At 34.9% G+C, this 27,185-nt stretch overlaps 5 protein-coding genes across 8 annotated transcripts; 1 reads left to right on the forward strand and 4 right to left on the reverse strand.

Moving 5' to 3' along the window:
- Window positions 1-31: 31 nt before the first annotated feature.
- On the reverse strand, window positions 32-3,453 carry LOC116144242. The gene is made up of 2 exons (XM_031429700.1): window positions 3,052-3,453; window positions 32-1,737 (listed from the first exon to the last, which is right to left on the reverse strand). Exons 1-2 carry the CDS (start codon window positions 3,306-3,308, stop codon window positions 333-335), a joined length of 1,662 nt encoding a protein of 553 aa, XP_031285560.1. The 5' UTR covers window positions 3,309-3,453; the 3' UTR covers window positions 32-332.
- A 1,239-nt stretch (window positions 3,454-4,692) lies between these two features.
- On the reverse strand, window positions 4,693-7,129 carry LOC116144251 (dolichol-phosphate mannose synthase subunit 3). 2 transcript variants are annotated; one of them, XM_031429711.1, is made up of 4 exons: window positions 6,988-7,129; window positions 5,717-5,849; window positions 5,447-5,554; window positions 4,693-4,998 (listed from the first exon to the last, which is right to left on the reverse strand). In XM_031429711.1, the coding sequence occupies exons 2-4, from the start codon at window positions 5,816-5,818 to the stop codon at window positions 4,939-4,941; spliced, it is 270 nt and encodes an 89-aa protein (XP_031285571.1). In that variant the 5' UTR covers window positions 5,819-5,849; window positions 6,988-7,129; the 3' UTR covers window positions 4,693-4,938. The 2 variants fall into 2 exon arrangements, with proteins under 2 accessions (XP_031285571.1, XP_031285569.1); XM_031429709.1 differs by lacking the exon at window positions 6,988-7,129 and adding an exon at window positions 6,784-6,967.
- A 595-nt stretch (window positions 7,130-7,724) lies between these two features.
- On the forward strand, window positions 7,725-11,160 carry LOC116144160 (FHA domain-containing protein FHA2). 2 transcript variants are annotated; one of them, XM_031429617.1, is made up of 3 exons: window positions 7,725-8,474; window positions 9,770-10,014; window positions 10,628-10,763. In XM_031429617.1, exons 1-2 carry the CDS (start codon window positions 7,865-7,867, stop codon window positions 9,970-9,972), a joined length of 813 nt encoding a protein of 270 aa, XP_031285477.1. In that variant the 5' UTR covers window positions 7,725-7,864; the 3' UTR covers window positions 9,973-10,014; window positions 10,628-10,763. The 2 variants fall into 2 exon arrangements, with proteins under 2 accessions (XP_031285477.1, XP_031285476.1); XM_031429616.1 differs by having other exon boundaries at window positions 7,736-8,474; window positions 9,770-9,936; window positions 10,628-11,160.
- A 687-nt stretch (window positions 11,161-11,847) lies between these two features.
- LOC116144231 lies at window positions 11,848-14,330 on the reverse strand. Of its 2 annotated transcripts, XM_031429684.1 has the most exons (5): window positions 14,129-14,330; window positions 13,933-14,046; window positions 12,775-12,879; window positions 12,151-12,378; window positions 11,848-12,049 (listed from the first exon to the last, which is right to left on the reverse strand). In XM_031429684.1, the coding sequence occupies exons 1-5, from the start codon at window positions 14,238-14,240 to the stop codon at window positions 11,979-11,981; spliced, it is 630 nt and encodes a 209-aa protein (XP_031285544.1). In that variant the 5' UTR covers window positions 14,241-14,330; the 3' UTR covers window positions 11,848-11,978. The 2 variants fall into 2 exon arrangements, with proteins under 2 accessions (XP_031285544.1, XP_031285545.1); XM_031429685.1 differs by having other exon boundaries at window positions 11,848-12,378; window positions 14,129-14,329.
- A 756-nt stretch (window positions 14,331-15,086) lies between these two features.
- LOC116144199 (ethylene-responsive transcription factor-like protein At4g13040) lies at window positions 15,087-24,687 on the reverse strand. Its single transcript, XM_031429647.1, has 10 exons — window positions 24,335-24,687; window positions 23,029-23,148; window positions 22,652-22,791; window positions 22,477-22,535; window positions 22,010-22,059; window positions 21,648-21,772; window positions 18,662-18,839; window positions 16,581-16,761; window positions 15,728-15,849; window positions 15,087-15,639 (listed from the first exon to the last, which is right to left on the reverse strand). The coding sequence occupies exons 2-10, from the start codon at window positions 23,069-23,071 to the stop codon at window positions 15,506-15,508; spliced, it is 1,032 nt and encodes a 343-aa protein (XP_031285507.1). The 5' UTR covers window positions 23,072-23,148; window positions 24,335-24,687; the 3' UTR covers window positions 15,087-15,505.
- Window positions 24,688-27,185: the final 2,498 nt, after the last annotated feature.

Raw genomic sequence — 27,185 nt, forward strand, 5'->3', positions numbered from 1 at the left:
TAAAGTTGATCTTAATATGATAATTTCGGATATAATCTAACAAAATGTAAAGTCTACAATTTAATGGTAACCTATAAATAATTATTTACTTTTTATTTTTGCATATAAACATACAGTAGAATAAGCAAATATGAAATCTAGTTGAATGATTGAACTACACTACAATCGCCTGGGTGAATTTTCTTATTCATCTTCAATCTGTCTGCACAAAGTCACAACAAATTAGATACTCTTATGTAAGTTGAGGAAGAATAAAAACTGTGACAAAGGGGGAAAAAGAACTATATATTTCTTGTTGGCCTTGTTTGGGTATAACAATCATCGAGAATGATTCAGAACATCCATCTCGGAGATGAATGAACAGCACTTTGGCGAGGTCTGTTTGGTTGCTCTGAGTTCCGCTTCTTCATGATTGAGGAGACTGTTGGGCTGTAGTAGTCATTACTCCTTTGAGAAGTTGCTCCTTGTGAATACACCTTATTCCCATGGATGAAGCTCCTTTGCTTTTCTAGCATTGTCCGGCGAGCCACTGGGTTCCTTTGAACAGCTCCCCATCTATTGTAACTCACACAACTTTGGCTCCTTCCCACTTGCTGAAACTTCCCTTCTCTAGGACTTGTATAGTTTCGACTCTCGGCAGTTTCTGCTGAGTACATTGTTGTCTCTCCCTCACTGCTATATCCATTATGCATCTCTGAAACTTCTATTGGAGATGAACTAGACTGGACCTCACTTTGGGCACCATTTACAGAGCCTGTCGAGGCAATATCAGCATCCTCAGTATCTTCATTAGGAATGGCCAACCCTCTGACCTGGGTTTGGTCTTCTTCTTTCAATCGACTTTGTGGAGGAAGTTCTTTGACACAATTCTCATGAGGGTTCAGGGACAGTTGTTTGAGTGGCTGTAATTGGACCGCGGCTTTGGCAACCTTTGGAGGGAAGTTAATATCTAATAGCTGGGTTTGGCCACTCACTTTCTTCTGAATTGGAACTGAAGTCAACTTTGGCGATTCATATATTTCTGGAGTTGGGATCCCTTGCACATGGGTAGCATGTGGATCAGTACTGAAGGTTTCTTCCTCAACAGTATTAACTGCACTGGAACAGCCTGGTCCATTGTGATCCCTAGTTTTTGATATTACATTTGATGAAGATGGCGTCCCAGCATCTTTGTCTTCTGTTGACTTAAACACCTGTCTCATTGTAAAGGAAGCACAAGAATGTTCACTCTTCTGGCCTGTGGACATCAATCTAATAATTGGTAGTTTTGGTTTCGTAAGTTCATCAAGGCTGCCTTCCCAATGCTGGTTTAACCAATCACAGATGATGGGAATAGGAATGCCAAATTGCATAGGAGTATCCTTCTTCCACGATGATGAGGAAGATGATGAATTTGAAGATGATTTTGTATTAGGAGATGTTGCTAGTTTCATAGGATCACAAATCATAAATGCAAGATTGCCTTGAATATCAAATCCAGCAGATCCAGGGCTCCATATTATTCCATCAGTTGACAGTTTAATCAGATTGTCGGTGGCTATCACCACCTTTCCCTCACCAACTATTAGTTCTTCCTTCTCTGCATAGCCTAGCAAGTAAACAACACTTCCCAGATCCAGGGTTGGTTTAGAACAGGTCTTTAAGGGATGAGGCTGCTGACCCTGGGAATTCAAGTCTCCGTCCATGGAATCTAAACCCACTATTGTAAGATCTAGGACTGAGCTTGTAATAAAGAACCTGAAACCAGATGAAAGTTCATTAAAGAATGCATGAAATTGCGAAAAAGACCTTAAAAGATGAAGCATTTTAGGAAAGTCACCATCTTTCCGCCCATTAACCTGAGCGTACGACTATGGATAAAACAGTTATATTGGGACTTAATCAAGTCTAACAAGAAAATTATTCAATTGAGCAAAGGATAAAACACCAAACCGGACTAAAAGGCAGAAGACATACAAACATGCCAAATGAACAACCAATTGCTATTGACAAATAAATATAAACGGGTAATAGAGGCAAAAACCTCAGCACATCAAACCCCAAATAGTACAACAAGCTAAACTGAACTCTAGGCATCTTGATTCTCTTATCAACTCAGAGCATCTTTAAGGATTCCCCATCAAATACTTGGGAGTTAATTTCTGTTTTCAACTCAGAGCACAATAAACTATGCTCTATCTAAGCTCATTATGTGTCAATTTGCAGAATAAATTAAATAGTGGAAAAGAAAACGTTTTTTAACTTTCATTTAAGAACTTGTAAAATTGCATACTATTTGTCACATCTAAGCCATCATGTTCATCAACAACTCATTCCTTATGACGTTCCATCACCTTGATTGTACATTCAACGTATAGAAAACAACTCCATATAAAAATACTATGGAGTCCTGAATCTTTCATGCAACAAGCTCTTACATGACAATTTGAATTTATCCTCTTTAATCTTACATTTTATCATATCATTTCTTCCTATGTGTTATATTCAGTCTTTAATCTATAATGTCTACAAGTAACAGGTATACCTGTCTGTAAGCTTCTCAGACAAGGCATCCAGTTACCCTAACTAGTTTACCAAGGAAGAAACGAAATAAATCTTTCCGGAACCTACATTGATAACTTAATCACCATATCCACAAACTCTATGATAACAAGCCTTAAACAATAAAACTAACCATATACCAATAACAATATCTAATTTTTAACATACACCATTACATACAATTGACCATATTTAGACAACAACTAGCAGCCAATTAACTGCAAATTACTTAAGCCAGCCACTAGCTTTCGACTTCCAAAGGATTATATATAGGGTTCAGGGTACTAGTTTCCAACTCGAGTTCATTGGAATTCTAGGTATAAAAAAATACATAATTCTATAAGATCCAGCATCTATACAAAGCAATTTTTTAACTTGAAATTAAAACAACTCTCAAGTCTCCGCCTAATTTCTATTATGGCCCCACGTATTTTCTCAGCATCAACATAAATCCAAATAAGTATATTAGACCCAAAATAAAAAAAAAAAAATTAAAAGTAATTAAAAAACCTGTGAGGAACGAGAGTCGCAGCAACGCCGTTTTGGAGGCGGATGTCGGCAGTCTCAGCAGCAGCGACAGAAGGAAGATTGACATGAGTAGTCAAAAGAAGATTCCGGTGGATCAAGAAACCGGTACCTGAGATCCCATTTCCGGCGGCGGAGATTCTGACCATGGCGGAACCCTTGCCGGAGAAAATGGCAGCTTTCATTCTCTCAGTTTTGGAGACTCCTTTGCAGAAACACCATGACTCTGTTAACACTCCCATTCTTGGAAGCTAATGCAGGAGTTGTGGAGTTAAACAGGTTCTAATGTAATCTTTTAGCAGTTTTAGTGTTCAGAGAGCTGGATCTAGAGTGGAAGTGTGAAGCATTTGAGTTCATGTATCCGGTTAATCGAGTAAGAAAAGGAAATGACGAGATGGTCGTGAAATGAGTAAAGGGTATGTTTGTGTGTGTTTTTGAGCTGGAATTTGGGGGCTCAAGAGGAAAAAAGAAAACGATTTTGTTACTGTAACTTTATTCTTTTAATATTCTGAATTTATTGGAATATAATTTTAACCTTGGAAAATATGGATTGGATTTATAAACCATTACCATACTTTTGATTAAAAGTATTTAGTTTAAGAAATGTTAATGTAATGATCATTATCATTTTTTTTTAAACAAAAATTATAACTAATAGAAACGTAAGTGAGCAGGAAGCATCAAGCATTGATGATGTTACCTTTATACAGAGAAACGTGGTGCTTCATACAAATAAGCCTCAATGAAGAGGGACCATTTGCTTTTTATTAATTAAACTAAAAATAATGTGAAATTGATTAGGTTATGAGATTAATAACTTGGTCATTATGCGATCATTCATAATTATCAAACTGATATTAGCCCAATAATTATAATTATTGAATCTTCAAATAATAAATAGTGTGAAATGTACAAGAGTTTCTCATTACATCAAATATTTGTTGGGTTAATCATCACATTACAGTTATCAATTAGTTAAATCAAAACCTAATTTTATTGTGAGTGGGAAGAATTTTTTGTTTTTAAATTCCTTATTTCATCAGTAAATATTGATGGGACAAATCATGTAAGTAGATAAAATAACTGCTGTAATGTTAGGTTGACGTAAAATAGTTTTGGAATTCTTCAAGTACTCGTAAAGCGTTTGAAAGCAGATTTGTTATTATTATTTTTGTTGATGACGGTTCTCCATTATGTGATACGATGGTGATATATAATATAATAGTAGCTGTTGTAGTAGGGTCACATGGCCAAAAGATAATAGAAATTGACACTTTCAATTCCGATTGATGGCAACCTAAGATAAGCTCATTGGTCAAACATTGCAAAATTAATCAACTTCCAATCACCTTGCCAATATAACAAATTAAATAATAATAAATTGAAATACTCTTTAATTTTTAATACATAAATTTTCCAATTACGCAAAAATATAAATTTCTTTTTCTTGTTAGTTAATTAAGAAGCAACTTTCAAAACATACAAGTAGACAAATCATAATATTATATAATTATTTGATTTATAATTTTAAGCATTGTGTAGATATTTTTTTTAATTAAGTTTTTTATAACTAAAAAGTTAGAAAAGATAAATCTACTAATTTGACCAAAATATTAGTCAGTAAAATTGTATCTCAAGAACTCATATTGCTCCAAATTTGAAGTTAATCAGTGTGTAATCAAAATTTTTGTCACACACCGACAGTCTGCATGAGACTGTCCAAATAATGAAAGAAAAATTCTTTAGTTTCCTCTACTTCTACTGTATACCTATTTGCACTACCAAAATGGCAGATTAAGTTTCAATCCGGCATCCCTGCCAACTTGGGTTCTTTCTTTGTATCCAAAACAAATAGAAACCATGTTCAAGCCATCAATCAGAGCCAACATCAATTTTGTTTCGCTTCAGGTATTCTTTGGCCTCTTTGATGTCCTACAAAATAAATTTTACTGAGAGACGTATAAAACTAATAGGGACAGATTAATTCTTAATAAGATGCATAATGGAAAAACAATAACTATCACCAGATTTATGTAAACTTTTCAAGTATGGTACAGACCAAATGAATTGACCATTAAAGTTGGAACAATGGTAAAAGCCATAGGTTTGATCCAACTGGATGGATGGTTATGCTAAAAATAAAAGATAAGAAAACAATATGACAGCAAAAGAAAAAAATTGCTTTACTTAATTCACTCTCTGAAGAATTTTTGTTCTAAAAGATAAACATCATCATGATGAGAAAAAAACCTCATTGCCAAGTCATTAAGGCCATTCTGATATGACTAGCCTCCCTAGTGACATGTTATTTTTTTTTTTACTTTCTTGAGGTTGGAGCAAGGGAATGTAAGGCACATAAAGAACATGAAAAGTAAAATACCTGCTGCAATAGCAGTGCTTCTTGAGGACAAGTTGGAAAACATATCAAACCAATTCCGACCATTAATAAACCGTAGCACCCCAGGGACACAATAAAATAGATAGGCAGCTGGCAGAAAGTAGCAATAGAATAAGGTAAGAGTAATCTAGTAAGAAATATAAACAAACATAAAAGCACTAGCACATATGTAAATATAAGCTTATTTATGTACGGAAGTCACATACACTTCCAAACATTCAAAATAAGAACTTGGGAGATAAAAACACTCACCAACCAAGTATGACTACATGGGACAACAGAAGTCTGCAAGAGACCAATCCAAAAGGCAGTGATGGCCACAACTAGTGTCAAGATCTTCACAACATGCTTCATTGAATTTGCAATGATAAACTGCTCTGCAATCCTGTTAATGTTTTATAGAACTACAAATTTTAGATTTAAATGAAAGAAGCTTGAACTATTAAAAAGTAAAAAGAAGGCCTTATTTGTGATTCACTTCTTGATGCTTGCACTCCTTGTTAACGGAAAATTAAAACTGTGGAGTGCATTCATCAAAGATTTAAACTTGAATACTCAAATTATGCATGCATACCATTTATGTGCCAAGCACAACTGCATCTCATATATATTATTCCCGAAGTGAAAAAACCAATTGTTAATTACACAAACTGCATCAATTGATGAGAAGAAGAGCATACAACATAAACTTTTTGACAAGTAGATGATTAACTTATTAACCATAAATGGCATCCCAAAAGTAAAATCCCAGAAAACAATCAATTTTTTACTCATTACAGTCTAAGTGAGAGAAAGCTGAATACAAAGTTCAAATAGAGGATGTGGTTGATAATCTGATGGTCAAAGCTAACAAGGGAACAACAATAATGCCACTCTTATTTTCAATCTGGAACATAAATAACCCAATTTGGTTCGTGCCCTCAATAAATAACAATTTTTTTTAATGAATATCTAATAATATCCATTAGTGAAACATCACACAATGTCACCCTAAAAAGGAAGTTCTCTGTCAAAGAACTACCATTTATTCATCACTTAAAAAGCAAATTTGAAAGCAATCAGTTCTCGGCTGCCATCAGAAGGGATAGATCATATATAGCAAATTTCATTAATCCATGAAAAATGGAACTCAAAGCCCTTGCACAATATCTCAATCATCATCTGGCAGTTCAAACAAATTTAACAATTCTAAGGTCTAAGCTACTAAGCAACAGCAACCAAGAAGCCAAAAACTAATATCAACGAGTAAAAATAATCAAATGCATACAGAAAACAAAGATGCGCAAATCCAAAATATTAAAATAAAGACAAATATCCACCGTAAAATCATATAAGCACTGCCATCAGAAGGGATAATTATTGAAAATTTCTCAAAGTCCCATTCCACAATATTAAAAGTTACAGGACTCAAAGCCCTTGCGCAATCTCCCAAGCATCATTTGGCAGTGTAATTTGTTCATCGATCTGATCCATTTATAAGCACTCTGATCACAAAGTAATCTTAGGGTTTAAGCTGTACTTACTGATTTATATTTGTCCGCGACGGATGAGAGAGACCTTAAAAATGGTAATCGATCTAGCAGCAGAGACCTAATTTCCAATTTAATTTTGTTACGATGAGTTGACCTAAATACCCTTGAGATATGATGGCAAATTTCGGGTCGGATTCCGGATATGCATATAGCTTATTTAAATAATTGTTTTATTTTTTTAGTTAATTTATTTCTTACAAATTTCATAAATTTTAATGGAAAACATCAATCAAATTTAAGAAAACGTTCTTAAGCCAGATCAATTTGGAGCATCAATCAAATTTAAGTAGAAATTATTATACGAGATCAATGTGGGAATATCAATCAAATTTACTGCTTCTATTTAAAAAAATGAAAAATCGAAAATGAAAACCTGTTGGAGCTCAGTCAACGGCTGCTGGAGCAAATGAACGGAATGAAGGCCTGAAATCTCGTCGGCGTTCCGCCAACGTTACGCGGTGGCTCGCGTCGCGTTGGAATCAGGTTGCCTTTGGTGAACGTTTGCTGGGGTCATTGGTCGAAGTTGGCTTCGCGGTAAGCGGCTTAGGTGATTGTTCTAGGTACTTTATTGGGAAGAAACGACTGTGACTGTTGTGGTTCGATACCTCGTATTTGTCGATTGAGTTTTGTTAGTTCTAAATATTCATTTTGTTATTTATGTTTTAAATATATTAATTTTATTTTAATAAGAAGATACCCGGGTCCGGGTATCTTTAAAGACCCACGGCAATTGTATTCTAATTCCTTGCGAGGATAACATTAAACCTGCATACAAACACTTTCTCCACTCGCAAAACCAAAGACAAGTGACCCCCTAATTTACCCTTCTGATCAAATCTCCTTTGCCCGAGTCGGTACGACTAGAACCATGGGCACGATCAGCGGAAACGACGTGGAAGCGGGCTTCGCAAAGCTGCAAGGCGAAGAATTCGAGTATTACATGCAGACATACTCCATAATCCTAGGTCGAAACTCCAAGAAATCGACGGTGGACGTCGACCTCAACAGCTTAGGAGGCGGCATGAACATCTCCCGCCACCACGCGCGCATCTTTTACGATTTCACGCGCCGTCGCTTCGCCCTGGAAGTGCTGGGGAAGAATGGGTGCCTGGTGGAGGGAGTTCTTCATCTTCCTGGAAACCCCCCGGTGAAATTAGATTCTCAAGATTTGTTGCAAATCGGAGATACAGAGTTTTACTTTCTATTGCCTGTGAGGAGCATTTTGGGTGGGCCTGTCGGGCCGAGGCATTATGTGGGGTCAGTGCTCCCGCATTACGGTTATGGGGGGACGGAGGCGGGGAGGATGGTGGGGTCGGTGGGGGTTACGTCAGCGAAGAAAGGGAGAGGGAGAGAGTATTATGAGGAGGATTATGAGGATGATGAAGAGGGGAGTAGTGGGAAGAAGGTCAGAAGAGAAGGAGGTTTTGAGGGCTACGGTGCTGTTAGTGGTGGCAAGCTTGGATTGGCTGGAGCATTGGGTTAGTAGTGTAAAGTTTCTTATCAGTCTGTTCAATACGGAGATTTAGCATTTGAAAATATTGTTACTTTAAAGTTAGTATTAAGTATTTGGTTAGAATTGTTTATATTGTTTTGGTGATTAATAAGACGAAAAAAGTTTATATTGTGTGGTATGCTATGTTTCTGCATTGAATTGTTTCATTGGGATCTGGTTAGTTGTGTTCTTGGTGAAGATATCATTGGGTTTTTAACATATGGTTCACAATTGTTTGATACTGCAATATTTGATTAGCATTTCTGGTATTATGAGTCGTTATTTTGATGGGCTGAATTAAAAGATTCTGCTTTAGTTTGAAAGGTATTTGGGCGTAGTAGCTGTTGGCTGGTGCTTGACATTCATTTATAAAATTCTTAAGCTGAATGTTTGCAAGCTTTGTGCCTAACATTACATATTTAGTTTGGAACTGAGGAATTTTGTACTTACTTCAACATAACAAAACTTATTTACAAACTGCTCCTAATTTTAAATGGCATTATGTAGTTTGTCACTGAATGCCATGAAGTATCAGACTATAATTGTTGTAGTTTACTAGCATAGACATTTGAGAATTAGGAAACATTTTATCAACAATGGCCTTTAGTTGTTAAAGGAAAAGTAACATATAGATCGAATGACAAGTTTTACTGCTCTAGGTTCTTAGAATGAGATGAAAAGAATTGAATCCTATAAGGTGCAAATAAAGCTTAATTTTGTTAAGTAATTCCTTTATAATCAAAATTGATTAATTTTAAATGCCATGGTGAGGGCACAGTCCTTCTCTCCAAAATTGTGCAGGTTGATGAGAATAAGCAAAATTGTCATCAAAACAAGGATACATACTGACTCTTACATTACCTATTTAGTGATATCATTTTGTTTCTCAGTTGTGCTTGAAAGGGTCACTTTTGATTTTGATAGTTCCTAATCATCTTTTCTTTTTCCTTGTGGATTCAAGGAACTGGTGTTCTTTCCTTGCGTTTCAAATATTCTTCATGTTTTTATTTGTGGTGGATTATTTTCTGTGACAAATATTCTGGAGAAGTTAATTTTGGCTTGAAATTTTGTATGCAAGCAAATTAAAAAATGACTCAAATCAGTTGCTTAGTAAATGGCCGTGAAGCTTTGACTCTTTGTGTTTTCTTGTTCTATCCAATCATATTGGTCTTCTTCAATCAGTTTCGTTCCTTTTTAACTTTTAAATTCCAGTACCGTAGATTTTGTCATTCCTCATTGGTCTAATGGTATGCTCTCTTCTTGGCATATTATTATGTCTAGTTCCCGCAGACAAGAAGGCAGAGGGAAGGTCTAGGGTTGATCGTGAATCTGATAATCAGCAACTTCTGCAGTTGGAAGAAAAGGATGTGGTATCGTCTGTAGCTACTGTTCTTTCTGATCTTTGTGGCCCTGGAGAATGGATGCCTATGGAGCGACTTTACAATGAGGTTAGGTTTTTTATACTAAAAAATCAACCGTCCTGAATTGATGCTTTGTGGGTGTGAATCATCTGTCAGTGTGCAAATGTAAGTGTTTAAATTATCATCTGTTTGCTAAATGTCTGGAACTATAAAGAGTCAGTTGTATTTTAAACCAAGTTCTTGACGAATTATGTACATATCATTATGTCCAGTTATATTTTTGGATGCCACTCTCAACAAATTGTGCTGGATGAGACTGGTTTAGTTTGTGCCTTGGCTTAAAAGCTGTTTAACAAATATATCACTATTGAAGGTTCTTGATAAGTGCCTAGGTGATAGTACTAGCTCCTCAAAAGGAACTAGTGATGATTGTTGCATTTTTTTTATTTGCACCTTACAAAATATATTCCCCAAGTATTTGTGATTGGTGCTGGAACTTTGATTGCTCAGCATAATTAATTTGCCCCTACTGGTAAGTTTTATGTCGTATTTAAATTAAAGAATTTTGGGTTTATCTTTTAAACTCCAATTCTGCATGATTCTAAATGGATATCTGAGGGGCACTAATTGTACAACAATTCATATTTGATTAATCTTTATTTGATGGGCTTTTCTCTCATGCTTTCTTTCATCTTGCGGTTTACTCAAGTTCTATGATTTTTGAACCTTGAGTCCACCTGGATTGCTTACTGTTTGTAGTTTTCTTCCTCTTGTTCAGTTGGTAGAGCAATATAGTAGTGTCTGGCATCACAGTCGAGTGAGGAGATATCTAACTGCTGAGGATTGGCCTGGTCCTGAATCCAAAGAAAAACCATGGTATGGCCTGCTTATGTTGTTGAGAAAATATCCAGAACACTTTGTGATCAACACAAGGTCCAAGGGTCGGGTAACATTGGAGTTTGTGTCTCTGGTCTCCCTACTTTCGTAACATCAAGAAGCATCAGAGAGCACTTTCCTTACACTGATTACCATAGATGCAAACTTTTCTCTGTGGGGGAAACATGGCCGATTGTTGATTTTGATAGTACTTGTGTGAATTGAGATTGAGTGGCAGGGCAGTCTTAGCACCCCTGCTTGGAAAAATGTAAACGAGTAGGTTGGATCTAAGCTTTGATATCTTTCATTTATGCCATTTCCTTTTGACGTGCTTTCTTTGTAAATGGTATATTGCTGGTAATAGAAGTTACAATCCTCGTTTAGACGAACATCTGCTTTTCATTGCGGTAATTTTTGTTTATAAACATAAGGTTCTGGAAGTCGGTGGTGTTTGTGAATGTAGAGACCCTGACTTGGTAAAGCTCTAATATACAGGTAATATCTCCAGGTCCTAATTAGCCCCACTAACAGACGAGCATTATTTTGGATGTTCTAGACATCATATCTACCGTAAACTTTTTCAAACATTACTTTTTATTGTCCCCCGTTTTCTGTAAAGCACGGAAAGAGGTAGCTTCGGTTCCATAGTATTTCAACAATATTTTCATGATCTCTGGGTTACTTTCTTTAGGATAAGGTATTGCTGTAACAAACGAGGCCTCTTTTAGATGGGTTATAGTTATTTTTAACTTTAACGTACTGTTCAGGTTTTTATTTTCAAATTAAATTTACTTAAAACTTTGGCCTTGAAATTTGATATATATATATATTACAAATCTTTCCCCTGACAGAGATGTCGTTTCTTCCACCTTGACCAATAAGCTAGCAATGAACTGACAACATGAAAACAAAGTTCACTCTAATGGCCCTCCTGCTAGTGCAACTCAATCTAATACTACTTCCAACAATTAGCTGAAGTACAAATCTTTTTCCAGACAGAGATGTCGTTTCTGACACCTTAACCAATAAATCTGACAATGAACTGACAACATGAAAACAAAGTTCACTCTAATGGCCCTCCTGCTGGTGTAATTCAATCAAATACTACTTCCAACCATTAGCTAAAGCTCAAAGTTTCAGTAAATTATTTAATGTTCCATTGACCTTCAAATAGAAGATTTTCAAATCGTAAAAACTAATTTCAATAATTATCAGGTTTAAAGTTTTTGGGTTTCCCGAGTACCTCATAGATCCTAACAGTAAAGTGTAAACAAAGGGGCAACCAAAACATAGATCCTGTTAATTTCAAAGTTCACTCTAGCAGCTGACAAAAGAACCCAAAACATTATTTTCAGCAGATAAGATGATGCAAAATTTTTATATGAAAAGAAGCACATTATCAAGATTTTTCTTTGTTTAGTTTACCAAGTGCTCGTTGTGCAAAAAGTTTTTGTTCCTGAGCTTGTTTTTCAGCAAGGGCTTCCTCATCAAGAACTTGAATTGGAGACCAATCTGGCAACGTCAACCAATCGCCTTTCTTCTGTGATTCTTGAAAATTCCTTAACAGTGGTTTTAGTTTGAGAGTAGCATAATCCATTGTTGTCCCCACAACAGCAAAGATGAGTGAGTAACGGATTGCACCAGCTTGACCACCTAAAATGCCATCAAACAGAAATTTTAACTACTACAGGAATCAAGGATCATGAAAATTCAAGATACAGAAAAATACAAGAGAACAAAAATATAGCCTTCAAGGTGAAATTCGGGCATAGCAATTTTAGTTGTAGTTCAATTTCAGCTTGAATCCTTGGTATGAGCTATCACGCAGCTCTGTCAAATATAGAATTCTCAGCATAAAAAGGATTTGAAAAAGAGCAAATGTCTAGTTACCTTAATTATAATGGATCCCATACAAAACAAGGAATGCAAATCTCACCAATAAGTGTTTTTGCATGAGAAATTAAATTAATGACTACTGGAAAATACATACCTAGGCACGAACACATGCCAGCACGCACAAACAAATGAGATAGAGCCATAAAATTTCACCTTGAAGACGCCCAAGAAGGGTACCGCTACCAAAGCCAGCAATTGCAGAGTTCAATAGATCATCAGGTCCTGTTTTTCGACTTGCTCTTACAAATTCACGTGCTCCTGTGAAATTAAAGAAACCATTACATTTCTAATTTAAACAAATCATAGAGAAAATCTTAAACTGGTCCTACAACAAAATTTTAGACCTATTTATCAGCAACTCCATTGCCAATGCTCTTGTCTTACCTCACTTGCCAATTCAAGACAGAATATGGATGCGTCATGGTAAAGAAAGAGGCCCTAATAAGTACCCTATTTTCATATAAAACCATACAAAATTCAAGCCAAGGATGCTACCCCTAAACTCCTGCATGTGTCTGTAAGGTAATGAAAAAAGTTGCTTTCCTTCACATCACTTAAGCCGATGGAAAAGACGTTAAATAAATAGTTATTTATATAATAATAATATATAAGAGTTGGCCAATGACCTATTGGTTTAACCCTTTGCTCTCCACTATGCCAACAATGGCCTATTTTTACTTTTTACTGCTTACAGTTGCAGAAAAATATGCCAATCTTTTCCATAGTCTTCCTTTTGCCTTTTTAATCAGAAATTAAAAGATATGATAAATCAGGATAGAGATTGAAAATAAGTTAGAAATCATGATTCATGAAACAACTTGTCGATAGCAGTAGAAGTCAACGATGCACAAATTAAACAGTAAAACACATGTTACTTGTATTTGTCAAGATTGAAAAGAAGTTACAAATGATCAAATAACGAACTACAAAGTATTTTATATAGCACAATAATGATGAGAGTCCACCGATGACATGAAATCTTACTGCAACCATGAAGTACAAATTCTTGAAAACCGAGGTACTTCTTGTATAATCAATATTAGATAAATATGTTAAGCAAAGAAATAAAACCTAATTTAAAAAGATTATGATATAACTGTAATTAAAAACCAAAGAAAGAGGTTATGGTATAAGCTTTAACTAACATGAAACCAAACTAAATATGCTCTATAGATGTTCTTAACATTTCTACTTAAATTAATTTGCAATTCAGTATCAATGGAACATTATAATAATGAATACGTTAAGATAGAGAGTGATAATCCGATCCAATACAATCAGTTGTAAAACACAAGGTGAGATGAGGTTTACCGCAATAACAAGCGGTAACGATGGAAAAATTAGTGGCGTAAGTAGAAGAAATATTAGCTAGGCCGTGAACTTTTCGATGGTTTGATATTAAGCCATATCCTGCGCCGGCAATCCCTGCCAAACAAACACAATTCCTAAATTTTTAACAATGAATTTATAAATTACCAAAACGTTGAGTTGAAAAAACAAGACAGACCTGCGAGGACGGTAGGAATGAAGATTCGTTCCTTCCATCCGTCAGATGACGACGACGGTGAATATGACGGTGACGGTGATGGGGGCTCTCCTTCTTGGTGCTTTGAAGACATTCGATCTTTCGTTTGTTCTGTTTTTGTTTGTAAGTACTTTTAGTTTTGGTGTGTGGAGCTGGAGCAGACGCAACAAGGAAGTGAAATGGGTCGTGTGTTTTACCAGAAGGTATTAAGCGGTGAATCGGTGATGGGCCGAATGCGGGTCCATTATTATTTTATGTTCTGATCTGTCTAAGCTTTTGGACTCCAGCCCAAACCAATAAATCTGAGATCTTAATTAGTTCATATGAAACACGAACCTCATCTTCAATGGTCAAACTATAAATCAATAATAGCTTAATTTTTTTACTAAAAATGGTGACTTAAATTTTTCCAACAATTGACAAATGAGAAATTACAAATAATTTATTTTATGTGTCACATCATTACTTTATAAATTAATGTCTCGAATTAAGCTATTATATTTATAGCTTGACCCACTTTTAATTAACTAAACATAGTTTTTAAAGAGTATTATATTTATTCCTAAATTATCCTCTTTGACTTTATCCAATTTCGGTTTTAATGGGAAACTAGGAAAAACTTGGGAAGAATCTAACAAAGAATTACAGTTTTGAAACATATATTTAATTTATTTTTAAACTTCTATTATTATTTACTAATTTCATAGTTGTGCAAACTCGTCACGGTCCAATTCTAAGGTATATTTATAAGTTCCTGTCAATTAAATAATCATTTTTTGAATCTTGGGTATTACTTAAACGTGACTTCAGTTTCCAGATTGTTACAAAGTTCTCTAAGGTCAAAGAAAACATAAGGGGAAATCGGGTTAATTTTATAAAGGTCTTTTTCTGTAATTTCAAAGCGAAGATATAATTTAATTAAAAATAAAAATTCTGACGAATTCAGTCCAGTAAACCAGCAAAGTAAAGCCTTTGAATTATATCAACTAAGCCCAGGGAGATGGCTAAATTTAGATTAATTTCCTGAAAGGAAAAATTTCTCCTTTGCAACCAATTTGCTCAAGCAATTTGAGGTACACGTACGGCGCAGGAGTTACAATTTCATGAACTGAGTATAGCTTTGCATGTTTCTGTTGCCCTAAGAATTGACGGTTCATCAGTAAGACTAATAGACTATCTAATACTTTAAACTAATTATTGCAATTAAGGCTGTAAATCTCTTGCTTTCCAAATGACTTTGAGATTGCCTTGATTTGCCCTAATAGGGGCCTTTTATACGCTGAAAAAATTGGAGGCTACTCAGCTACATGTGAACTGTTAGAATTATTCAGCCTCATTCTCATAACATTATTTTCAAGATCAGGCTGATGAGTCTGGCCCTCCATCTTCTGACCCTGAGAAGCCATCCACTCCTTGCTTAATGTCCCAGTCACCATTTTCGAATGGAGACTCAGACCTCTTATGCGGCCCTGCCCCAAGTCTTCTCTTGTACTCTGAAAATATTACCAGAGCCAAATCATTAATACATCAATGTATGAAAATTTTGATAAGCTCAATGTTTCCTAGGATGAATAACCTTACTTTTATGAGTAATTGAACGGCGAGTGAACGCCAAGAATTCGTCCCACTTGAACTGCCTAAGCTCTTGCTTCTCCTCTTCAGAGAGCTCAAAGTTGGGTTCCCTCCCACACATGAAAGCAGCCCTGCAGCCATGCAGAACAACCGATAAGTTTATCTGTCTACTAATACATCCTACCAAAAACATAGCGTACAACCGTTTTGATACATACAATTTCAATGTGTTAATTGGAATGATCTCACATGAGGGTGACCCCCACTTGGCGTTGCAACAAAGGCCAATGATACATTAATGACCTCTTAAGTATAAAGTTAGGACAAGTTCATACACAGGGCACCAGAGCTGGTGCTGCTAATAACAATATGCTTTCAATTCATCCGACAAAATAGCAGCTCTAGGTAGAGACTAGAGACATAGCCAAAATTGTAACCAAATTTAAACATTTGGGTTATTGTTTCTAAATTCAGATCAGTGTATCTATCCTGTTCATTTCAGACTTAGAATTCTATCAGGAATAACACTTGATTCTTGTGCAAGAATACCCGGATCTTATATTATTATAAAGGATGAAAAAAATTATTATCCTCTTGCTTCCTTAGAAATAACAATAAATCTCTTACTGAAAAGTAGTAAAGAAAAAGTCATGCACATCAACTAACACACACAAAAAAATATCTATCTACATGTACATGTATGCATGTGTGCACCACGGAGATATGCTTGATGAGGACTACACTTGCCTAAATAAAATCAGTGACATGTGAATGGCAGAGAGAAATTTGATATTTAACCACATCAATTGTACTTTTTGTACAGCAACATTAATCATTATGAGCTTGGAGTTCAATATATTACCTGTCATACAAACGAGCAGCCACCTCTTGTGAACCAACAATTCCCAAGTGGATTTGTTTCTTGTCCACTTTAATTGCTGCTTGCCATTTCATATTTTTGAAGCAGACACCTCTCATTAGACATGGTTCTTGATTTTGAATTTGCTTCCTCCTATGTCTCTTTCTGCGTTTGATTGGTAGCCCTATGAATAAAAAAACTGTTGGAAATTAAATAGAATAACATATATCCTAACATAATCCCAAGATCATAGTCACCATTGCAATCACATTTGTATATAAATGAACTACAATGAATTAACACAACATAAATACCTCCTTTCCTTATCTCTGAAGCAACAAAGGTAATCTGGAAGAAAAACCACGAAGTGAAATTCTCTTTACCAAATTCTAGAGAGAGAGAGTGTATTTTCTTTTTTGTTTTTTGAGAGTGACAGTTAGTAACCTTTTTTAAGAAGAAAAGTTTTTCTTTTATATGGGAACGGTTCGTGAGAAACTGCCTTTGGCAGTTTCCACTTCTCACGTCCCTTCATCATGGGTGGACTTTATCTAAACATATTTTAAATAAGAGCAAACGGGAACTTATCCAATAAAAACCATGCAGAAGCCTTAGTCAAAATGACGCAGCACAGAGAGGAACCCAACAGATATGTTCACAAGGGTATCTACAAATTTCATAGTGTGAAATTGGTTCCAAGAAATATCAGAATCCTTTTCTCACATAATCCACAAATAAATAAATAAATTGTAGATGAATATGCAACGCACGCAAGACTAAAAGCAAAATGAGCCATAAGCTGAACTGATGGACATGTCCTCCAAGAGATAAAATTGTTAAAGCCACAAGGCCCTCATGAATTGGAAAGCCAGAAAAACAAAATGGTTTTCCAACTATTGTAGGAGACTCAAGTCAGTCTAACACAAATACACATCTCAGATGATTCACAAAAAAATGACAGATCACAGCTGTATGACATAAAAACAGACAGCCAAACTTTTGACATTAATTATGTCACTCATAACTTATGAACTTTTATCAAAGAGCTACTTTTGTTTCATTTGTCAAGGACAATCAACTGGAGCACAAAGACCATGAAAGAGTAATATAGAGTGAGTTCTCCATTTTTAGCTAAATTTCAGCGAAAGATCATAGATTTTATCAAATCACAGAAATATTTTGTGATCATTAGCAGATACTGCATTAAGACCCAGAGAGTGAGCATCAACTCCTAATCAACTCTGTATGAGATCTTAATTTGTGGGTCACTGACTAGATCTTTTATAAATTACTTTGGTCTTTGGCTCCATAAAGCATACAAATTTTAAAACTGTCCTCATGAACAACTCAAAATCAATGATTGCATTCAGGATTTGCTTCTGGTTGCTTCAAGATTTAGGAATCAGAATAAAGGTATCACTTAATAACTCTGATGCACGAGATTTCTCACTTTTCTCATCGTACTATTACTTGCAGCACAATCAGTGAGTGCAAGCTCAGATTGTAAAACCAACAGTTCCTACCTGATCAGAGTCAGATGATGTGAAGAAGAGGCCTAATTTATGGGCATTTCCTTTATGGTGCCAACTTTAGCACTATTTTCCTTTTGAACTTTCCCCGATTTCTCATCCAGCAAATGAAATTTATTATAATTAAAAATTGAAAATGTAAAGAAAAATAGAATTATTTATGTCTTTATAAAAGAGAGAGAACAAGAGAGAGACACACCAGCAAGTGTCATCAATATCATATTTAACGAAAAATAATGAACTGTTGGAAACTGAAAAGTTTCTCACTTTTTGGGAGCTAGTATTAAAGTTTAGCAACTATTGGGTGTCCTTTAATGGACTGAAACTTTGGGCATTAATATGATATTAAAACGTAAGTTAATAAAGAGATCAGGCAATCGGCATTCCATGAATTTAATATTCAAATAACCATATAAAACAAATTGGGCCTGTGTATAAAAATGACCATTCCATATGCTTTAAGCTTTGAGATTAGTGGTTCCTCGGAAGATATAAACTTGTGCCCATTTGGCTATAACTAAATACCAAGATCAAGAAAAAATGTCTAAACTGACAAACCTGAGAATGATTGAATATGTTGTTCTTTTTCAATATGCTGTACTTTTGGTTTTTCTTCTGGTGAGCTTGAACCAGATACATTGGATGACAGAGGTCCTAATTTGGCAATGGTTTTCTGGAAATAGCATCGAATAATATAAAAGTTTAGAAACAAATTATGGAAACGAGAACATATAAACTTCAGATATTTGCAATACGTAAGTTCTTACTTAAAGAAGTAATTGAACTTCTTTAATGCATTTATTAAGGAGAACATGCATTTAGTTCATGTCTTTTCATCATGTACCATAAAATCAAACCCAGGGAGCAGAAAATGAGGGATTATGAATCTAGAATCTCTAGTTTGTTTGTCAAACAATAAGCAGACTTTTTAAAAACAGGCATATATTACCTTCAGAGTCAAACCTAGCATAAATTAAGATATGCCAAGTCAAGAGGCACAACCAGAACCCTAGGGGTGGACAACTCCTACCAGCTGTGTGATTCCAGCTATGAAAATCACATTATCCTAATAGACTTTTCTTGGACAGAAATGGATGTCCTAGTCTGCAATTGATCGACCAAATGTCAACCTGTAGGGCACTTATTATATCTAGAATTTCACTCTTACCAAATGACATTGGACTCCCCCTCCTCTAAATTGAAGGGGAAATCGAAAATGCAAATATGCAAGATATGAGAAAAGAGAAAACCATTGGCATAGATCTTACCTATTTGCGTTCAACTAATCCAAGTCAAATTCTTTATTTCCAGTGAGGGCCATCTCCTTCAAATGGATTATCGAAGAAATTCACGGTCCGGAACAATTTGCTATCTGTAGTTTAGAAGAATAAGAAGGTAGTAATGCTAAGGTGGTGGTGGATGGATTATGTGAGAAAATTTTCATATTCATCCAAAAGAAGTTCTCACTAACAATGTCCTCCCTGTTAGTTGACTGTAAAAAACATATAGAACCCTTCTTTTCTTTTCAATCTCATTTAACCTACTTTTAATTTCAAAAAATATTAAAACAAAATACAAAATTAACAAATATGAAAACATTTCAGAAAGATTCTACAAAATTTTGAATAAACTCCCTTTCAAAAAAATCACTGTTGATGCGTGAGTTTAGACACCAACCAACCGACACGTGCACAACGTTGATTGATCAAGAAGTACACGTGATTGAGAATAAAAAGGAAATAAATGCAATGAGAGCTTTTAAAGTGGTTCGGATGCTAAGGTAGCAAATCCTACATCCACTGATTTGTATTAATATGGTGGGTCAGGTCGCTAAAGCGGACTGACTTACAAATGATTGAAAAGTAAAATACAAAGCCTTTTTGAGAGAGATATTAAATGTCAAAATGATCGAATCCCCTTAATGAAGGGGTCTTCTTCTTCTTATACCCAGCCGAATGCGTGTAATCATCATTAAATCCTTGGGTTGGTGTGATTGTCAGAACATAATCAAGCTTTACGTCCCATTACCCACTTCCCAAGCTGATTTTACGCGATTTGGAGCAGGTAAGCGGACATGTGGGAGCTCCAGGGTGCATGGCAAGCCTGACGTGCGCTTACCATTTTGACGAGAGCAGGCCACGTCTCGTCACGTGACTCCATGTCAACCCTTTATTTCCCGAGCATAACAGAAGTCCCCTAGTTTTTAAGGTTTGAGGATCGAACTTTGGAAACTAAGTCATGCCGTGATTGGAGGTTTTGGTTGTTTCGACCTGAATGGAAAAAGCTCGGGACAGGACCTTATGCGAACACGACCTCGCGCAATTCTTTGCCCAAACGACCTGACAACCATCATTCTAACGACCTGGGTGTTAGGTAACGACCCGGTTGTGCAGCGGAAAACAAAAAATTTACAACCACGGATCGTTCCTTAGAACCCAAAATCAAGGCACAGATTTTACAGTTTATNTCCAGAATCTCAAGTTTGTTTGCCAAACAATAAGCAGACTTTTCAAAAACAGGCATCTGTTACCTTCAGAGTCAAACCTAGCATAAATTAAGACAAGGGTTGGCCAATATGCCAAGTCAAGAGGCACTACCAGAACCATAGGGGTGGACAACTCCTACCAGCTGTGTGATTCCAGCTATGAAAATCAGATTATCCAAATAGACTTTTCTTGGACAGAAATGGATGTCCTAGTCTACAATTGGTTGACCAAATGTCAACCTGTAGGGCAATTATTATATCTAGAATTTCACTCTTACCAAATGACATTGGACTTCCCCTCCTCTAAATTGAAGTGTAAACCGAAAATGCAAATATGCAAGATATGAGAAAAGAGAAAACCATTGCCATAGATCTTACCTATTTCCTTCATCAGGAAAATATTGTTTGGTGAAGTTAATTTATTGGATATCAAATATGGAGCACTCAAAGATCGAACTCCTTATTTTTTCCCATAGACAAGATCCCTTAGTTCCCTTCCATATAGCAAAGCCACATTTTGCAATACATTACATAGCTTTAAGTACACAAACATCAAAACCTTTTCACAGAATAATGCACTTTTAGCACTTAGGCATAAACTAATTCCCACATAAAGATAAAAAGGAAGTGATCAATTTTAAAAAGGAGCAGTTTAAGGTATGATAGTTATCATCTAATGATTTGAGTATCAATTTTTTGTATATTTCGCAACACAGCAAATTTTGCATAACTTGGGAGATGGCCTTCCCCATTAGTTATATAACCAAATATCTAAAAGAAAGATTCTCTCTGGAAAGAAACCTGGTATAAGCAACTATGGAAGGCTATTTTTCTGTTTTTCCTTTCTACACAACAACACAATTTAGAGCTTTGATAGCCCTGGCAACAAGCTATATAATGTACAAAACTGCAAAAATACCATGATCTTTAATTCTAAAAATGAAATGGTCAGAAGTATGTCATATCAATGTATACTAAAAATTGCTTAAAGTAAGGCCTTCAAAGTAAATAGTGACCTATCTGATCATGTTATTATAGCTATACATCATAACCCCTTACCCACGGTGACTGACTCGCATCATCCGATGAAATGGGATGTACACTGACAGATTTGGCGTTCAGGGTCTCAGAAGCAATACCATTATCAGTATTCCTAGGAAGTGGAGCGAGAAAAGAACTTTTTCCTGCAAAGGCACACGAAAATTTGGTTATTAATATCATTCAAGCATGATATACAAGCTAAGAGAGAATATCATTCTTAGAAATTGTAGATTACTTAAAAAGAATCATCTTTTATAGTGCAACATATAGAGAACACATTTTACATGTATCAACAAGTGTATAGTCTTGCAAACTGCTAAGGTATAGTAGAAGCATTTAATCAACACGATGTATAGTGGCACATTTTGACAAATGCTTACCAGAGCAGAGTCCCATGAGCTTGCGCCTTCTTAAACTCACCATGATGGACCTAAATATTTCTAAGATTACACAATGCTTTAGTTGATGTCCTTTAGCATCTAGCAGTCCACTCCTAGGGGCTAGGATCATCAGAGACAGAACAAACAAGAAGACATTTGAAAGTAAATTTCAGATGGCAAAGAGTTATAACTTAAAACTATTAAAAAATGAATCCACAATCTGAATAGGAACAAGAAACATTATCATAGAAAGTAGCATGACAAGTAATAGTTAAAGAAAGAAGAAAAGTAAAAACAGAATGCCGGTAGCCCTAGAAAAGAGGATTAGAAGAATGTATTTTCAAGTCATTCAGCTGAAAAAAAAAAAAAAAAAAAAGAGAGAGAGAAATTTAACAGTTTTCTTAGCCTAACATAACCCAAGCTCTTAGTCAAAAGAGCAACCTTTTCAGTTCAATGCCTATTAAAACCTGAAAGGAACTTTGTTAAAACTCGAAAGCAACTGATTTACAACAGAGAAGTATGTAACCTACAAAAAGAAAAACTGAAANAACAGTATGTCATATCAATGTATACTAAAAATTGCTTAAAGTAAGGCCTTCAAAGTAAATAGTGACCTATCTGATCATGTTATTATAGCTATACATCATAACCCCTTACCCACGGTGACTGACTCGCATCATCTGATGAAATGGGATGTACACTGACAGATTTGGCATTCTGGGTCTCAGAAGCAATACCATTATCAGTATTCCTAGGAAGTGGAGCGAGAAAAGAACTTTTTCCTGCAAAGGCACACGAAAATTTGGTTATTAATATCATTCAAGCATGATATACAAGCTAAGAGAGAATATCATTCTTAGAAATTGTAGATTACTTAAAAAGAATCATCTTTTATAGTGCAACATATAGAGAACACATTTTACATGTATCAACAAGTGTATAGTCTTGCAAACTGCTAAGGTATAGTAGAAGCATTTAATCAACACGATGTATAGTGGCACATTTTGACAAATGCTTACCAGAGCAGAGTCCCATGAGCTTGCGCCTTCTTAAACTCACCATGATGGACCTAAATATTTCTAAGATTACACAATGCTTTAGTTGATGTCCTTTAGCATCTAGCAGTCCACTCCTAGGGGCTAGGATCATCAGAGACAGAACAAACAAGAAGACATTTGAAAGTAAATTTCAGATGGCAAAGAGTTATAACTTAAAACTATTAAAAAATGAATCCACAATCTGAATAGGAACAAGAAACATTATCATAGAAAGTAGCATGACAAGTAATAGTTAAAGAAAGAAGAAAAGTAAAAACAGAATGCCGGTAGCCCTAGAAAAGAGGATTAGAAGAATGTATTTTCAAGTCATTCAGCTGAAAAAAAAAAGAGAGAGAGAAATTTAACAGTTTTCTTAGCCTAACATAACCCAAGCTCTTAGTCAAAAGAGCAACCTTTTCAGTTCAATGCATATTAAAACCTGAAAGGAACTTTGTTAAAACTCGAAAGCAACTGATTTACAACAGAGAAGTATGTAACCTACAAAAAGAAAAACTGAAAAAGCAAAAAAGTTTTTCCATCAAAGGCCCCTTATCTTACTTGACATGGTATAATCAAAATTCTCACAATGTGAGCTATGTACTTTTTATTAAACTAATATCTCCATTTAAAGAGGACAATCTATGGGTGTCAGCTTTTATTTACAAGCGAAGCAGCTAAAATACACAACACTCCCATTATATCAGAAAAAAAATCACAAGGAAAAATTAACAATAGATCCCATTAAATTTGAACAAAAGCCTACTTGTAGCTTAGATTGAATATGCAGTTTTAACGAACAACATCATTGATACCTATACCACACCAACCATTCCCACATAGAATTAGAATAAGAACCAACCAGTACGCTAAACATTTCACGAATCTTTTTGAGTCAACCCCGCTTGAGTTGGGGTCAAAAGCTAAATCTTTTTTGTGGATACAGAAACAAGGTGACAATTATAAGCAAAGCAAGAGTTAATTAAAACAAGAATACGTTGGTAAATTGTATAAAGCAAAACCCGAATAACACTCATGTTAAACTAAACAAATTGCCGAAAAGTGGTTTCTTGATAAAGAATTGTTAGTCTACCTCCATGAAGACTAAGTCAACCCCACCAACCTACCACCTTTGATAGCCAAACAAAAATCAAGAAGAACCCACAAAGCCAAAACAAAACCACCACCCATCAAAGAAGAAGAATGCGTAGCCATGAAAAGCACAAGCAGAGGTAGTCACTACACAAAGATAATAATAAAAAAAAAAAAGTCATTCGTTTTTTGTATGTACCTGAGCGAGAGTGATAGAGAGATAAGAAAAAAAAGGTGGTGGTTGAGAGAGCGTAGAAACCAAGGCGAGAGAGAGAGAGAGAGAGAGAGGAGAGGTTTAGTTGAAATCTGAAAAAAGGCAAAGAAGGGTATTAGGATTACAGAAAGGGAAGGTGGCCAGTATGTTTAAAGAGACAGAGAAAGAGAAAGAGAAAGAGAAAGATGAAGAGAGAGATTTTATATGTGTGAGTGCTTGTGGCTCATCTCATGCATCATCAATCTATCTACCACCTTTTGTTTTTGGTGTTTTTATAGCGGTCTTGCCATTCTTATGACTTTTTATGATGAGAGGTTGTGCTGGTGAATTAATCAACTTTTTTCCTTTGGAAAATAAAACGATGAGTTTAATCAATAAGAGAAAGCTCAAAGAAGGGGAACGTATGCTTCTTCTATGTTGTACTTTCTACTTCCTGTTTTGCCCTTTTCAACTTTGCCCCATTACCACCCCAACTAGCTCTCTTTTGGCATTCCTTTAATTACTTTTGTGCCCCTCTAATTTTTATTTTTTGCACGTGTATATATACATATTAGGAAGTCAGTCAATACTCAATAGAAAATAGAAAAGAAAACTCTGTTACTGTTACGAGTTTTATGAAGAAGATTGATGTGAAGGTAATAGTGATACCCGAAATGGAAAGAGAAAAAGGTAAAGTTATTTAATTGGATAAAGATTAAAACAAATTTTAACTTTACAAGTGATTTTATACGTTATCAAACAGAGTGATATCATATGGTAGTATTTAGCAATTATTTTTTTTACATAAATAGATGCTGACTAATATGGCATACGAAAATTGATAAATTATCAAGTTTGGACCGGTTAAAATAGCAAAAATTATCATATGGTTAAAAATAATTTTGATAATTTATCCAATTAATTTTAAGATACTTGTATGACTTTTGAGTACGGGTATTCTAGGTAAATTTGTTAAAAAAACCATGCATAATAAATCATACATTAAATTATATTTACTTTATAATCATCTATTATCCTCAAGTAAAACTGTAAAAATAGTTTTACTTTGTTATCATGAATGATGTCCAAGTACGGGTTATTTTTGTCATGTTATATAAATTTTGTTGTATTTGCCTTGTTTCCAAAGGAACAAATAATTGTTACTTGTTTGACCAAAAGAAAATGCACTTGTAAAAAATATCTAAAGGAGGAATTGCACTGTTTAAATAATGAGGCTGTCATTTTATTATGGAAACAAAATATAATTTCCTATGTTTCCACATAAAACAAAAATATATAATAATATATGTGTTTCTATTTATTTCAACTTTTAACTTATGGTATAAATTCTTTTATAACAAAAATATTGAATTTACTTTATACAATATAAATTCAGTTACATTCTATTCAAGTATAATAAAAACAAGATTTAAGAAAATAAATATATTAACTGGATAGGGTCTGTTGGCAATATTGCAAGTTGAGGATGAAGGATAATTATGTAAAATAATATAAGGGACAGCAAAGGGAATAAAATGAAATGTGTAGGGTAGTCAATGGGCTTAGAGAGATTAATATTAAGTGTAAGTTAGTTAGTAGGCAGGCAGGCAAAGGCAGATGGCACCGACGAAGTTCTGATTGGATGGGCGGCCTGTCATTGCTACACAAGGCTTTATGTAGATACTAGATAATGTCCCGCCAGCTCCAACCCTAACCCTTTTCACTCTACCTTATTAACTCCATCAAATTTTTTCCCCTTTTTTTTATAATTAGGGTGTTCAGATTAGCTTTTGCATACTCAATTAATTTTTAGGGTATTTTAAATACTCTATAGATCTAAAGAATCAGGTAAGTCACAACGTGATAAATAATCTTAAAGTTCGAATCTAATAAACCAATAAAGAAAATTAACCCCGTCAATTTACCGACTTATACATTAATAATTAGTAATATTTTAAGTTTTTTATCTCTGAGTATAATGATTTTTTTCTTTCACATAGGATTAGTATTTATATTGTGTAAAGTGATTGTAAAAATCAATAGTCACTTGTATTTATATTGTATTATAAAGATCAAATGGATTTGTCATATACAGTATTAATATTTTTATTTATTTATTTTTATTCTGACTTAAGGTTAAGAATTATCATAATGTTATCTATCTTGTCATATCAACTATTTGAATTAGAATCTAAATGATAACATCCATATATATGTTTGAATTTTTCATAAAAGGTATCTTTGGGACTTAAAAGTACGAAATTTAGTGTGCTTAAAAATGTTAAATTATTGATAAGCCCTTTATTTTGTTAAAATTAATAGTCAAAGAAAGGCCGAAAAATACATAACTAAACAAGTTGTTTGATAAAGGTACGCTTAACCTACGATCAAAAAACATTTGATTAATTAAAATGAAGTCAATTTGAGTGGAAAAATAATTAGACAAAAGAAATAAAAAAAATAAAAAAATTCATTCAGTAGGTGGAGGTGTCCAAGTCACGAAAAAGACAGACATCAGCGGTCGGCCCAAAGCTATCCTTATTTAGCCCATTATCATTCTCTGCCTCATGGCAAAATTTAACCCTCTTCACACCTCTTTATTATGTGTACGTGTGAGCCGAAAGTAGCCGCAGGATCATTTGACTTTTCTACGTTTTTATGGTCGTTTCAGAATTATAGGGTGTACAAAGACACGCGTTCGATTGGGTCCAATCTATTTGATCGGGGGATTGGTGCCGTTGAATGTTGCTCGCGTGATTTTCGTTGTCTATCTGACGGTTAAAATGTTATAAGGGCTTACTTTTACCGGATGAAGGATTTAAGGACAATTATCGGCACAATTTCTGATGGTCCAAAT

Source organism: Pistacia vera, unplaced genomic scaffold (genome assembly GCF_008641045.1).
Source record: "Pistacia vera cultivar Batoury unplaced genomic scaffold, PisVer_v2 Contig44, whole genome shotgun sequence".
Classification (NCBI taxonomy): domain Eukaryota; kingdom Viridiplantae; phylum Streptophyta; class Magnoliopsida; order Sapindales; family Anacardiaceae; genus Pistacia; species Pistacia vera.